This window comes from Nelumbo nucifera, chromosome 7 (assembly GCF_055504915.1).
Source record: "Nelumbo nucifera cultivar China Antique chromosome 7, China Antique-T2T, whole genome shotgun sequence".
In the NCBI taxonomy this organism is placed as follows: domain Eukaryota; kingdom Viridiplantae; phylum Streptophyta; class Magnoliopsida; order Proteales; family Nelumbonaceae; genus Nelumbo; species Nelumbo nucifera.
Window position 1 is genome coordinate 57,156,763 of NC_142655.1, and position 16,806 is coordinate 57,173,568.

The following is a 16,806-nucleotide window of genomic DNA, read 5'->3' on the forward strand; positions in this document are numbered from 1 at the left end:
TACCATTATTACTCATCCAAGCTAACTTTATCCATAAGGTTTAAAATGTTCCATGCAGAGATAAGCCATCAATAAGCTAAGCCAAATGCAGCCAAAGTTATGGACCCACTCCCCATCCCTAATCCAGCATATCACAACTTCGTAGTCACCTTCCACTGCATTTATAGGTACATAAAATTTTTCATGTCAATTGCATCTTTAATCAATCCTTGTTCCTAATTCCTTAGCCAAATATAGTGAATCCCAAATCTATTTAAACTTGAACCTCATGTAATGCACATCTCATTTTTTAAAAATTTAAAGTTACAATCACCAAATTATCATTATTCTTGGTTAGAATCAGGGAGTGGAAACTGGTAGGAGCGTATACATATTCATTAGGCTGTTTGGGAGAGTTTCAAGACATGGCAAGTGAGCTGGAACAGTTTATGACATTGAAGCATCAACTAAGCTAGTTGACCAACTAGTCAGTTAAGGACCATACCCATTGCATCATTCAGTATTCAGTCAATACCCATGGCAAGTGTGCTGGAACAGTTTATGACATTAAAGCATCAACTAAATTAGTTGACCAACTAGTCAGTTAAAGGCCATACCTACTGCATCATTAAGTATTCAGTCAATACCCATGATGTGATTGCTAGGGACTAAGCATTAACTAGGATTTTAAAGGTTTTCTCAATTTATCCCTAACTATTTGATATAGTATTATTTGTGAAATCTTTAACTATTTAAAATAGTACTATATGTTTGTAACTATTAAGAATAGTATGATATACGATATCTAATAACTATTTAAAATAGGCATATGTAATTATATATGCCTTCATGTTGCCATATAGCTTCGGTTGGTTAAGTGTTTCTAAGGGCATGTTGTGATGAGAGTATATAAATTAGAAGCATAGTATGAAATAAAAGAGGAAGAGTTTTTTCAGGTATTCTTCCAATCTATGGTGTGTTATTGTAGAGAAGTTGCCAGTTTGCCACAACCAAGATGATTTCTGGTGCCTTGCTTATGGGTCCCTGGCTCCCTGCTCAAGACTCATACATCCTTTCCGTAATTCTTGTGTTTCTTTGTTGTGGAGTTTTTCCTTGGTATAGCCTTTTGTCATTCTTAGTGGGAACTGGGAAGCCAACCCAACTTCATTTGTCTTTTTTCTTTTGGTAATCAACTTCCCTTGTCTTTGATTAATGAAATTTTCCTTACCAAAAAAAAAAGAAAAAGAAAAAGAAAAACTCCCTCAAGGAGTAGTGAAGGTCAAAACCCATAACAAGTAGGCAAAGTTTTCAAGGATGTGACAGGAGAGATTCTTTTGGTTTCCCCAAGTTGCATTAGATCATGTATTTGGTTAATGAGGAGAAAAAAGCCCTACTACAAGGTGTTAGGTTGATGACTTTCATTGGTTCAGAGCTTCAGACCAAGTTATGGAGGATGGTGCTTTAGAAATAGAAGCGAGGGAAGTTAAACCTTCTGATATTATTGGTAAGATGCAAGAACATTGACTTCCAAAGTGAACATCTCATTCAGTTGGACGAGGATGTCACAAAACTCTTTGGACAATAGCCAGGCTAGTGCTTCTTCTACTTAGTTATGGTTTGCTTCCCTTTATGGGAAGTTTCTTGCTTTCTCTGCCGTCCATGGGTGGAAATGTGGACTTGATGTTTCAAGCTTTCTCTTGATTAATAACGTTTCCACTACCAATCAGGCAAAAAAAAAAATACATAAGAATACAACAGAAAACATAATGAAAATGGCCCATCTTGATTACATACCTTTCTCATCCAATGCCATGGTCTAAAACTTACAAATTCTGACAAACACAATGTACTTAGATCGAAGAACCTTCTCATGTCAGAACCATTATTAGCTTTAAAAAGTGAACACTTCTGAAAAGGTCAACCGGTTTACCTATATTTTGGTATAGAGCTCAGTTCTGCAAGCACAAAAGTATTAAAGTAATATGTCAGTTAAGATAACAGACCCAATATTTGAAATATATTGTTTCTCCGTGCGCGCGTGTATGTGTCTGAGAGAGAGAGAGAGATTCCATAATAGCAAATAGAAGACCCTTCCAAGACAAACAACAAAAAACTCCATAACAGCTACAAGCGCTCAACTTATGCCAATCGATAATGTCGTTTTTAATCAATACCAACATGAGAAATTAGTAAACCAGCTTCAGGTAAGAAGATTGATGCCTTGAAGACGAGCTGCAAGCCCTCAATAATCAATTTATATGAAGATAACAATTCCTGACAACCAAACGATAATATTTTTCAAGCAATCAGGCGAGAGCAAGTCAGCAATCGAACCTACAATACTCAAAACTAAACTCTGATACTCGAATAGTTCTTCCACAAAGAGCACAAGTGAATTACCCCGCTGTTTATCTAACAGGGGAATTTGATGAAAGAAGAAGAATAACAAAAACCCAATTTTTTTTTCTCAAAGACGAAAAAGAAAAGAGAATCGTGCAGAAGAAATTAATTCGCAAAAAGATTGCAGAAAAAGGAAAAAAGATTAATCCGCAAAAAGATAAAGGAACATGCAGCAGTTACAGTCGGAGAAAAGTTGGACAGTACCGTGCTCCCGTGTCGTGCGGGCCATAACCGAAAACCTCTGTGCGGCACATAGACTCCGGACTCTCTATCGTGACGATTCTGATTAGAGCATATCTAATTTCGATAAACGGAATTCGGACGGGCTCCCCACAGAACATCCCACATAGGTATGGGAGTATGGAGAGATGTTCCCAACGCACGACTCAGATCGGTTCCCCCATAGAACGCACCCCACTACAAATCCCAATTGTGCATTGGGAAGTGGGAACATTTCTGTGGAAATCCCATCCGAATTCTGATTAACGAGAACGAAACTATAATGTGAAATGATAGATACCAGATCTGCTCCTGGCGCCTCACACGCACATCGTATCATTTATTGGGAACATCTCCCGTTCTTATTAATTATTATTTCTAGGAGGAGATGTGGATGTGGATGTGTATGTGAGACGCTCATTTGTGAGGAACAATCCCGTCTGAAATGATAAGGAATACCCATATTCGTGATGTTTTTTTTTTTTTAGTAAATCTCAAATATATTCATGATAAATCTACATATTAAGCATTAAGCATAAACACCTAAATTTTAAGGAAAAATACAATACACCATATATGCAGAATTCTGAATTCCACTGTAAGGCTGTATAGTTCAAAATGACAAATACCCTCACCCTAAAACACTAATATCCACCCATCCAAATTGGTACCTACCCCAATAATGCTATAGGGTTAAGAATTCTTAGGACGTACTGAATAATCATTTTCCCTAAATTTTATTAAACACGGGTAAAAATAAAAAGAAAATAAAACAAAATTGTAATTTGGAATTACAAAACACCTAAAACAAGACTTATTTCCTTTTTAACCGCTAAAAGGAGGTAAGTCATAATAATGTTGGATTGACAAAGGAAAGGAGGTATGGAATCAGAAGGTCCGAAGTTAGGGGTATGTTTGTCTTTAAAATATATGATTTTTTGGTCCAATGATTAGGCATATTTTAATTGTGGAACGGAATGAAAACGATAGTCTAAAATACATGTCGGAGGAAAGAGGGAAAAGAGATGCCCAAAGGAAATGGGACAAAGATCCTCTTTTGTTGAGATTGGATCCGCTGACCACAACACATTGCAATTGCTGATCAAGTTCATCCAGCCCCACATTGAGAAGTGAGAACAACGCTTGTAACTTTTATCGCAAATATTCCCCTATGTGATGATTATGAACATGGCTAGCGGTCACTGGTTAGCAAATTTGGATTCATGCACTTTAACCTTTTTTTTTTTTTTCTTTACTTTTGAGGTAGATTCTTGGAGCTATCAAATGTCAAATCGCCTTCCACTATTTTTAGTTGAACTGCTTTAAAGAAACTATTGAGTGCTTGTTTGGGAGGGTTTTTTGGCAATAATTTCTAGTGTTACATGAGCTGAGAAACCCAAAAAAATCGTTAAACCATGTTTGGTAAAAAAACAAAAGGTCAAATATAGGCTTACATTAGCCAAAAAAAAATCAACTTTCCCCTGACGAAACTATCTTAGGTAACTTTTTCCAAAGCAACCTAAAAGACATAGAAGCCCTCCCAAACAGGCCCCATTTGGAGGAGCTCTCATGCAATGGTTTCTAGTGTTGCAAGGTAGGTCCCACCTTGAAACTCGTAAAACTTTGTTTGGTGAAAAAACCCAAAAAGCTCATATCTCTTACATTGAACTGAAAATTTGACTTTCCAATAAAGTTAGTTTTGATAGATTGACATTCAACACAGTTCAGTCAACGTTGAAGCCCTCCCAAATGGGCCCTAAAAAGTTTTAACAAAGAGCCTAGGCTTTCATGATTTTTGTCCAAATAATGTTAATAGACTTTCCATATGCACCCGAACTCACAAAGTCTATACCAAAGCCCTATTCATTTTTACTTACCTAGGTAAGTACATTTACTCGAACAAGTGTTTTCTTAGGTAAAACTTGCCTAACTAGGTAAGTGAAGTTCCCGTGTCTTGTTCAATACAAGCTATTCGGGTAAAGAGAGAAGTGGGAGGGAGAGAGCATTATCGACATGCGGGTAAATTGCTTACCCACACCTTGTAGGAAGGTATTAGTTACTCAAGTAACTGATACTTTCCAAAATCTCCGATTATTATGGGACCCAATATAACGACAAATGAATGCAAGAATTTGTGATCAATTTATTAATTTATCAACTTACCCTAGGCTAAATACCAAGAAACAAATAGGGCCTAGACAATTATCAAATCCATCAAAATAAATATAAATAAATATTACTATAAAATGTAACTCAAATACTATTAATTAGTTCATCTAATTCCCTCTCTTTAAGTCACACATTTAAGGTATTAACTCCCATTCCCCCACATTAAACCATACATTTAAGGCATTTTTATTTTTCATCACTAAATTTCACTAATTAAATCCATACATTAAAGAAAGGTGAAATCCATCATATGGATGGTCGAACCATGCAAGATGGCTACGTGAAATTTTAAAAAAATTCTTTCAACCTTCCGGGAATCATATTCTCTGTTTTTAGAAAAACTACATTTTTCAAGGATCGTTATTGCACCGAAACCAAACCAGATTTGAACCAAACAAGAGGGAGAAGTATCTCCCAAAGTGGTAGTTCACGCCCAAATTGAATCCAAAAACTAGCTTCCACTGAATATGGCGCAGCTTAGAGTGAACCTGGTTCAACAACGCATTTTTCAGCAAAACTGCAATCCAACACCTTGGATCAAAATGGAGAGGTGAGCACGGTTTTTCTTTAATGTTTTATTTCAAAAATCAAAGATCAAACTAATCAAGATCAATCACAAGAAGGGGAGATTGAATTAGGGTTTTTGGGGCGGCAAGAGCAGAGAGAGAACTAAAAGCAAAGTCATAATTGGAGCAGTTCGATCTCTCTTTTTATTAAGTCTTAAGGAGCATCACTCCTAATCGAATTAGGAGGTTCCTAATCCAAATCTTTATTTGGATCTGGACTCTATTAGTGGATAAGAGGATGGGTGCTCCAAACCCATATTACCAAAGTTACATGACAGCTTAAGCAGTCATGCGACCACTTGATTAATCTCATTAATCATGGGCTTTAGGCCCATTAAACAAGAGGCTCATGTCCCTAGGTAGTTGCTGGTCCATTTAGGTTCAACTTGTATGGGGTGGGACCCAAACAATGATCTTACATAAGCCCACATGGGTTTGGCCCAACCTCTATAAAAAAGCCTGGCTGAATTCACTGCTAAATGCAATGAACCCCTGAGTCCATCAGTATGGGCTCTTAATGGGCTCAACATTTACAATTAAATGATCCCTAAGTATAACCATCCTATGAAGGCCCAAGGATAATGAACTTAAGTAAGATATATCCCATTAGGTAAATAACCCTTAATGGTCTTTTACACTTAACCTCTCAGCCTATAATGATTAAACACTGCCCGACAGGGAATGACCTCTCCCCTAGCTGCAAGGTGCAGTGTTGCACTCTCTGCTCAGATGGGTCTCGAGAATTAAAACATTTTTGCAAACACTTTTTTCTTAAAACATAATATATATTATCATATAAATATATTTTGCAAAACAAATCTCAAACATGGTTGAATAAGCTGCTGAAAGTTTTGGTTTCCATCAGAGAGAGTGCAGTCTCAATCATTCACTTTGTCCGACAAAGGGGTTGATCCTATCACTATAATCACCCACTCGAGTGAATTCTCAGACTGTCCCAACATACCTAGGTTTTGACCCCCAAAGGATCTCACTGATTGGCATATCAAAGACAACCCGATCCGACACCCAGTGCAGTATCATAATCAAGTCCAGGGGTTATGTGTAACTTTCCAGTTTTTTCCATCAGTCTCCAAGGTCTAGGGCATAACTGGAAAATGATCCGGTTCAGTGCTTCAAACAAACATACACTACATGTACTTCAGGTCTAACCCTAGCAACTGAGACAAACTGCCCCAACTTCTTTAGCAACACATTAGTGTCAGCCTTGGCAGGATAAACTCCCCAAGTCTATCAAATGGTTGAAAACATTCTAAACTAACACGAATCTCATAAGTGTCTAGTTTAAGTGGTAATTACACAAAAACATACCAACGATAACATGAAACAAATATGTACTTTTATTCATTTACAAAAAATGTATTTGTGCATCAATCTGATTGGAGCTAAGGGCATAAACTGTCTAACACACATAATTGTTTTATAGTATATAAATGGATTTTTTTTTATTTTGACCTAGAAACAAAACTATATTTTTGTCTACGTGGTGGTAAGAAGTTAGACTATTTTGGGTTAAATGAGCCAACCCATGATGCCATAATTAAAAAATAAAAATTCAGAAATACAAAAAAATAGAGAATAAAGAAAATTTGTAGAAAATATTAGGCACCTCTTTAATATTATATAGGATAAATTGCTGAAACCTCCCATGAAAATTGAAGTAGTTTCTTGTGGTTCTTGAAACCTCCCGAAGTTTGGTAATTGAAATCACCTCCCCTGAACTTTCTAGCATAGATGTTAGTAGATCTCGAGGCATGAAAATGTCCAAAACACCTATGCAATTAATTTGATCAAAATGTTTATTTCCAAGTTTTCTCTACACATGAGTCACTACTCAAAATCCTTATAATCTTACTTTTTTTTTTTTTAAATTGATTTTCTTTCCAAATTTTCCCTTCATATCAATAACTCAAAGATAAAGCTACAATTATAAATTCTCTATTTTATTTTCATAAAGTTTGCATTATTTTTCTATAGAAACCAACCTCACTAGTAACAACATGGTTATTTTGGACATTTTCATTTCTCTTTTTAGAGGATTCTAACAGAGGGGGTCTACTTGCAACTATTTCATAAAGTTCAAAGGAGGTGATTGCAATTACCAAAGTTCAAGGGAGGATTTGGCAATGGCCCAAAAGCTCAGGAGAGGTTTTAGCGATTATCCCTATTATATATACAACATACTAAACAAAAATAAGTATGATAAATAAGAAATGACTCATTAATGGAAATGGAATATAACATGTAAAACCAACCAAAATGAAACCAATTTCCTATTCTATCTCATTAAGTCCCATATCTAAGATATTAACTCTAACTCTCTCATTAAATCCTATATTTAAGATATATTCGTTTCTCATCATTAAATTCAACTAATTAAATATACAACCATAATTTTAATAGTATAAAATCAATATTTTGAAAAGTAACCTAAAAATAAAATGGCCTTCTTCCCTCATGATGGTGGGGTAAACAATTTAACCATTTGGGTCAAATGGGTTAACCAATAATGGCATAATTAAACAATAAAAAATAAAAAATAAATAAAAATATACAATATAGAAAATAAAAACAATTTGGCATATATATGATGTTATATATTTTTAGAAAATAACAATATTGGGTAGGTCTCCAATATTATATATCCATTACATTAAACAAAAATAAGTATTATACATAAGATGCAATTTTATTAATGATGGAAATGGAATACAAAATTTAAAATCATCATAGAAATAAAACCATTTTTCTCTTTGCAAAGTGGTTTACTGGTTTCAGTCAAATGGATCAACCCATGATGTGATAGTTAAATAATAATTTTTTAACATAAAGGTACAATTAATCACAAAAAAAAATATAGAACAATTTGGATACATCTCTAATTTTATATATTAATTATATCATACAACAATTAAGTGCCATAAGTAAGAATTGTTTTATAATATAAGTGAATCATATAATTTAAAACTAATCAAAAAACAATGTTGTTTCCTATCTTAATACTAGATTAACTATCCAACTTTTCAAGGCAATTCATGATACCATAATTAAATAATAAATATTTAAGAAAGATAAAAAATGAAAAAAATACAAACTTGTAAAAAAACATTTAGGCACATCTTTAATGTTATATATTCATCATATTAAATAAAAATAATTGTGAAAATATGAATTATTTTTATTAAAGATAAAAATGGAATACAAAATTTAATAGCATTTCAAAATCAAAATGTTTTTCCCATCTGGGTGGTGAATAAGCATTTTCATCATCTAGCTCAAATGGGTCAACCTATAATGTCATAATTCAAGTAATAAAAATTTAAAAAAAATAAGTAGAAAAAAAATGTTATAAAATTTGTAGAAAATGTAGGTATATGTACATTAATGTATATTCATCATATTAAAAAGGCTAATAAATAATAACTATTTTTATCAATGATCAAAATAAAATAAAAAAATTAAAAGTAAATAGAATTAATGTTTAATCAATGAACCCAGTGACTAAGTTAAATGTTTCAGTGGTTAAATTTTCTACATCAATAACATGGTCGCTAAGTCAATGGTTTATTTATAGATAAATAGTTTGGTGATAAATGGACCCTTAATTTTGTTCAGCTAACAAAGCAGTTTATTTAAGCAAAAGAAAAGAAAATTAACAAAAAATAAATGTTATAGAATTCAATTGGAACTATATTTTTCTCATCATCTTACAAGTCAACATGAGATTCCTAAATTAAATAAAAAAATATTACATTTTTATAAAATTTATAAAAAAACAAATGTCTTTTAATATCATATATCCATCATATTAAACCACTATATGTGAAAATGAGATTATTGTTATTAATGATGAGAATGGCTAAAAATACACAAACAAAAAAGAGTTAATATCTTACCATGTCGTATTGACTTTGTCAAATAAGTCGACCAATAAGGCCATCTTATATATTTAACCAAGTCATTTTTCTTTTTTTTTTTGCAATTGTTGGGTTGAAACATACTCTTGATTATATTTGTATAAGATAGGTCAATCAATTCAATTGTTGGCAAGTTAAAAGCATTGATATAAAATATAAACAAGAAAATTTAAAACTAAGTCCTTAAGTTGAAAGACAACAAATTGACTAACACATGTGTACTAAACACCAACATGTTTAATTAGCTACATAGCCAAGTTCACACACTTGTGTTCAGACCATATCCATACTTGGCTTTGCTATAGGTTTTGATAAGAATTAATATTGAAATTATCATTATCATCATTTAGGGTTGTCAACAAGTTGGATCTAGGTCAGGTCTAGGTATAACTAGAACTAACTAGACGAGCAATACTAAGGACCCAAAATCATCCGGACTTGTTGGTTTGTAATTTTAGACCTAGAACCAAACCAATCGATTCTTGGGACAATCGGGTTTAACCCGATGGACGGGATTACAATAAACCTATTAAAAATATTATATATAATATTAATTTATTTAATATATATATATAGGTTGGGTCAGTTAGAATCGGTTCAAGACTAGGTGGAATTGGTTCCAAACCAATAAGAATCATGACAATATATCAGGATCGGTTCCAGTTCCTAGAACTAGCACCAACCCAATCGGTTCGGGTCCATCGAATCCAACTTGACCTATTGACAACCCTATCATCATCACATTTAGTTCATCCAATTCCCTCTAATGAAAACTCGTGATTAAGGTATTGTGAGTTATGAGAAGCTCATGGCCGACTCAAAACAAAAGGAATCGACACCCATTTTTCAAAGGAAATGAGCCCTTGCTCCATCTTTGAAAACTCAGTTTTATCTCTTTGGTAGTGACTTCATTTCTCTACGGGGAGGATACTTAACCAAGATATTTTGGATTCTAAGGATTGGGAAAGAAAAGGGGTTAGGCACCTCTTTCCCCAAGTTACTGTAGCAACCTAATATGAGAGTTATTTATGCTCAATTTATGGCAAAAACAACAAAATGATTACTAGAATTTCTGAAATCCAGAAAAAAACACTGCAAACTTCTCTTGAAACGAATTTTGAGGTAACGTCATCAGGTCTTAGGCACTAATTTCCCTAATACCCTTGCCTCTCTGCCTTTTTATGTTAGTCTAAAAGAAGATTAGAACACAAGTGCTCCAAGATCTCAAAACTTCTAGCAACCAACAACCCAAAAACCATAAATTTAAGCTAAAGGATGGAGTGAGAGGCTTAAATTTCGTGTGTATGACCTTAGCAAAGGAGGGACCTTGTAAGCATCTCTTACCTCTATAGAACACCCATTTACGTGAAATTCCCAAGCAATTTTGAACCTCAAACTTCACTTCAAATCTGCCCCTCTATTCTCAGACTGAAGATATGCAAAGGTTCTCCAATAGCTAGAATGAAACTTGAATGGGCTATTGAGATGGAAAACACTTGTGGTTGCATATCTTCAGTCTGAGAATAGAGGGGCAGATTTAAAGTTTGAGGTTCAAAATTGCTTGGGGATTTCACGTAAATGGGTGTTCTATAGAGGTAAGAGATGCTTACAAGGTCCCTCCATTTCTCCCTTCTCAAAAGGTCCACCCTTAGGCTATGTTTCATTTGAAGGGAAAAGTAAGGAAAGGAAGTGAAAAATAGGGAAACCTATATACAATGTTTGTATATAGGTTTCTCTACCTTTCCCTTCCTTTCTTTACATTTTTCTTTAAACCAAACATAGTCTTAGAGCTTGAGTTGGTCTCTATTTATATAGAAAGGAAGGGGAACAAGTTTGAAATTCACCCAATCAAAGTGCTTGGGATTCAAGAGAGCTTTTTCATGAAAAAGGCAAAGATTTTTCCAAGAAAAAGGTGTTCATTTAAGCTTTTCTCTTAGGTGAAAGATTTTTCCTCTATTTAGGGTTGATTTTTACATGTTTTGTGCATCCAATGATGTTTTGGGGCGTGCATGTTATTTGCAGTCTCGTATTTGGGGCTGCTAGTAACATAAAATGTAAATCTAATTCACTAATAAATGTTATGTTGTCATTTTTTCGCTTTTAAGTAGGGATACCTTTGGGTTTTATGCTTTTTTAAGTTTATTAAGTTCAATTTCATTGGTTTATATGTTTAAATAGGTCAAGCATCAATCATCATTTTTTAGATGCCTTATGTTAGCACAAATGAGGTGGTGATTTGATTCGATGCATCAAAATAAAATCTTTCTAATTTAATGGTCAAATTGGTGAATTAGGTTGTAAAATTTGATGTACAAGGGTTTTTTGAGTCTCTAAACAAGGTGACATGGTCTGTTTGGTCAGATGAAACTCGGATAATGAAGATCTACAATTGGTATTCTTTGATCAATGAGATTTATTGAAATAGAATCTTGGCCTTATGAAGGATCAAATGAGGGAAATTTGGGATGAAATTTGGTAGGTAAGCATTTTTAATCATACCGAATCTGATGGAAAAGATAGATATGTGATTAGAGGTGTAGATTGAAAGATTTGGTTCACATCAAGGTTTTGGCTTATGGCTTATCCATCAATGAGAATGCTTAAAATGGAATCTCACCTTTTTTAATGATCAAATAGAGGAGTTTAGTCGTGAAATTTGACGCATTAAGGTTTTTCTTTTTTTTTTGGCTTTTAGACATAGCAGTGAGATTTGATTGTTTAGACAAAGGTTGGATGGTGGAGATCTATGGCTAGTATACTCTAATCAACAAAATTTGCTTAATCAGAATCTTGGATTTATGGAGGGTCAAACAAGGGAATTTTTGAATGAAATTTGGTGTGTGGGCACGGATTAAAGTGAGGAGTCAGGTGGATAATTCTGATCTAATAAAGAAATGGTTGATCTTGGTTGTCTATCTTTATTCGTTTAAGGTTATCAAAATAAAATCTTGACATTTTTTAGGTTGATCGCCATAGATTTTAGGTGGAATTTGGGGGTTGATCGTATATTAGCATCCTTAAGGCAATGAATGTATTAGATTGGGATTTGAGGTATCAAGGTTTAAGCATCATGTAGATTGGAATTGTTAGAGAGGGGGTCAAACTGATGAAAGGTGGATCTTTAGAGTTTGGTCACATAATTGTGGGGTTTCACTTAAAAAGAGATTTTCTTTTTTTGGGTTTTGACAGGTTTCAAGTTGGTTTGATTTTGTTTTCAAGTTTTGAATCTTAAAAAGAGGGTTTAAGGAGGTAGAGTGAAGGAACTGAGCAAAAATTGAGTGCTAACATGTATTAACTCTCATTTTCTCTCAATACATCCCATATTTAAGGCATTTTTGTTTCTCACCATTGAATTCCACTAATTTTGTATAAAAGATTCACCAATTAATCTAAGGTAAAAAACTTAAACACCTTAAGGCTAAGTATTCATAAATTGACTTAAAAATTCTTAGATATACCTTATGGGTCTGATTCTCTTATCACAAACACAACCCGAACTTGTATTTGTAGCTTGTCACAAACACGATCGGAAAAGCTTGGTGACTTATAGTTGTAGAAGGAACTTGCAGTGACCAATTGTATGCAAACAAAGCTTTTGTTTGCGATCGATTGTTGATTTGAACATGAACCACAATGCTAACCTTTAGTTGTAAGAGGTCCCTTGGTTGTAATAAATTGATGGAGGCCTTCTTGGCTGAAAGGGTTTGTCAAAAATTTTTTGACTCTAGTAATTTGACAGAAGCTTTTGACTGTAGTAAATTGAATATCGGAATCCCCCAATCGATGTAGCAAACTTGTAGTAGCTTTAAATCTTCAATAGTTGAGGAGATGAGAATTTGGATCTTCTTTCCTTGATCTAGATGCAACCGTCCCTTCGTTTTTCTTGTCAAAAGAAATGGAGCCAATGGAGCTGAATTGAGGAGCCGAAGGGGGCGGGGGGGGGGGGGGGGGGGAGAGCCCAAGAAAAAACCCCAAGAGAGCTTCCTCTTATTTTTTCCTCTATTTATATAGGCTCACCAGTAGACGAAGAGCTAGTTTGAAAGATTTGAATTGATTTGAATGGTTTCAATTCAATTAATCACTATTTAATGTTGATTGAAATGGGGGCCACTAAATTGGCATATCAATGATCACTTTGTTGACCTGATTAAGGTAATTACGTCCTTTAAATGAAGTTGATTTTAATCCCTAGTTATACTTAGAACCAAGTGCCACTTGGCATATGGTTAGGCCTACACATAAAAGGAAATCCAATTGATTAATTGTAACATTCATTCTTAAATTACATTAAATTGGATGCCATTGAGATCCGACAATTAAATGATATTCTCTAGAAAGAAATGGCAAGTGAATTGATCTAAGGGACCATGTTGAATTGATTGAGAAATCATTTGTGAATAGGCCATTTGGCAGCTAGGTGTAATAACATCTCATGGGTAATTTGATCGGTCAAGATCCAACCAGAATTTCTTTGCCGCCCCCCCCCCCTCTTTTTGTTTATTGTTTATTGTTTATTTTCTTCAATTCATGTTGGACTCCAACACCTTGGGCCAATACATTATAGGGTCCATACATTGGGTCCCACTAAAACCTTCCATCCCATTAGGCCCAACGTGCCCTACTTAATTTCACATCCATTGGGTTGAGACATCAACCCATTCAATCCTTTCCATGAGCTCTCCTCATTCATTTGTTTATTGTTATTATTTTTTTTCTCTTTTTTTTTATACACCAACAATGAGCAAATAAATAAACATACAAATAACACAAAAATGCATATAGGATGTGTAAGAAAATAGTTTTCCTTAATTTTCATGCTTTATTCTTACCCATCTGCCTAGTTATTATTATTATTTTTTTGATAATTCCCATTTGCTCATTTATCTCATACTTGATATTCTCTGTCTTCTAAAGCACATGCATCATATATATGGTCACTCTTCACTAATGCATATTAGTGCAAAAAACAAAATAGGAATGCTTTGTTCTTAAAATAATGTTGGATCATATCCCTAAATTGAAAAGTTTGATAAGGAGAAAAAAAAAAAAAAAACTACTTTGGTAAGATTCTAACTCAAATTGTATTGTACATTTGGGGTACCAATACCCCCTTTTTAAAATTAAATAATAAAAACCTAACCTTGTAAAATTAGAAAAAAACCTAAAAAAAATTATGCATGGTTCAAAGTGTCAATAATCAACATATCCCTTTTAGCATATTGGGGTGTACGGATACTTTGAACCATGAATCCATGTCTAATATATCATACAAGCCATATAAAATCCTAATTTTATGTTTTCATGTCTTTATTGTTTATGGATTATATCCTTTTCTTTTTTTTGCTCAAGGCTTATGCCTCAAAACACTTTGAGGCATACACCTCACCCTATGAGACACAACCGTCTCACCTTCGCCTTTAGCCTTTTAAAACCTTGATTTAAACAACCCAAACTAGAGAAACTAAGTTTTAAAAAGCAAACACCATAGTGATGAAAAGCACCCTAACTTCTGCTATATGTTGATATCCATGTTTCAATAACAAAATACGTGAGCAGAATCTTTTATAGATAGAAAATTGAAATTTATCCACTCTTTTAAAAGGGAACAAAACATCTTAAATATTTTAAGATTACTTGAGGTTTCCTGGGTGGCTAGACTTTCAATTGCCGGATTTAAAAGTGCAGATATTCTTGTTGTATTGAAGAAGAAGAAGAAGAAGAAGAAGAGGAGGAGGAGGAGGAGGAGGAGGAGAGAGAGAGAGAGATATGCATCCACCACTCACATGAATTTGAAAATTTGAATGAAAATAAAGGGTAAAAAAAGTCACAAGGTATAGTTAAGTTTATTTGAAAAACTTAAGATGTATTTACGTCAATTTACGAAAACTCAGGGTATGTTTAAATCTTTTGTCCTTAAATCTATGTGGCCATAATACATAATTCTAATACTATAAAAAATACGTTTTTAAATTCAAATAAAAATGAAACAATTCTTCCCTTTGCTTGGGTGGTAGGTCAGTGGTTCAACACTTTAACCATCATATTAAACATTACATACCTAATATTATATATTCATCACATTAAACATAGCATGATGAATAAGGAGTATATGAAATGGCAAAATGTATAATAAATAAATAATTGTTATTGTAATCTGAAATTTTCATGAACAAGACACATGCATATATACTAGTAATCTTACCTAATGCTAAAATATTGTCATGAAAAGGTTAATATAACACTGGGTGTCACACATTGAAATGCATAAAACCCATTTTTTACATTTCATGCGCATAGATGCTTTGAACTTGGGTTGATTTGACACTCAGAACATCATTTTTGAATGGCTGAAATCATCGAGTAATCTTACGAGAGGAAATTTACCAAAAAACAATATGAATAGAGGGTTAAGTTTTATACCTCTCAGCACAAGGGTCCTCTGGAATTTACCCTTTTCCATTTTGTCCAATTGAAAAAAAAACCTACGTCATAATTAGCAAATTCATGTATAATACTCATATTATTCACATAAAAATGTAATACATGAATAATTCATATTTTAAAAAATACTGGTCCAAAAAATTGGAAGTTTTTATTTCATATATTTTAAAAATTTTAAAACCCATTTATTTGTACACATGCATATGGTTAATATGTTATACACACTTTTATATATACATTTTTTCTTTTTTTTTTTTAAACTGTTTAAATGAAAACGTATAAAACATAAATGCATATTTGGACTATCTTTGAACGTATTATATTTATTTGACCAAAATTTTACCATACTAAGACTTAGTTTCAAATTATACAAATATTTCCCGTGTCATATATATGCCATGATGCCATTTATTAACTATGATTTGCCTTTCCCATTCTTCTCTATGTTATCTCAAAGACTCAAATGTTTCCTCTCATAGAGATATATTCTCCACCCATGTAGGGATCTATACCATTAGACATCTATTTATCTCTAGTATATAAAGTGGATACTTAACTTTAATTTCTAACAAGTCATAAAAGTTAAATTCAAATATCATATATAATATATAGTTAACATTTACTTGCATATGCTTTTACACTTAGTAAGAGATACCAATTCTTTCACGATGATTTGAAAGAATTACAGCCTTTTGAATTGCCTATCATACATCATACCAGCACCATACAATACAGCCTAATTCTTTCACCGAACTCTAAATTTCCCGAGACAATAATAATTCCTTCACGTGCTCTTGCTGCTGCAGGTGCTTCAATAGTTCAATTTACCAGCATGTACTGACCTTTGAATCCTACCATACCAGTGCTTGAATATTGGAGTGGGGTTTGTTAATTATTGCAGGATGGCACGGAAATATCAAACTGGCAGAATATGCTGCTAGAAGGCTTCTTGGACTGGATCCAAAAAATCCTAGTAACTACACACAATTATTAACAAGGCAGGAATTAAAAAAAGGTTTCATCCGGAAGAGCTCAACTGCTCAAGGATGATATTTGTGGTTATAACAGTGAACAAAATGTTAACAGCCTTGGTAAAG

General features: G+C 33.5%; 1 protein-coding gene across 16 annotated transcripts in view; it reads right to left on the bottom strand.

Moving 5' to 3' along the window:
- LOC104599709 (protein HESO1-like) overlaps window positions 1–2,864 on the bottom strand; it is a 74,205-nt gene extending 71,341 nt beyond the window's left edge. The window contains exons 1-3 of one of the 16 annotated variants that reach the window (XM_088891661.1): window positions 2,584–2,864; window positions 1,774–1,934; window positions 4–155 (exon numbers count right to left, since the gene is read on the bottom strand). In XM_088891661.1, coding sequence (XP_088747787.1) covers window positions 4–16 — 13 coding nt within the window. In that variant the 5' untranslated portion in view covers window positions 17–155; window positions 1,774–1,934; window positions 2,584–2,864. The other 15 variants (XM_088891654.1, XM_088891653.1, XM_088891652.1 and 12 more) reach the window with 15 other exon arrangements.
- Window positions 2,865–16,806: the final 13,942 nt, after the last annotated feature.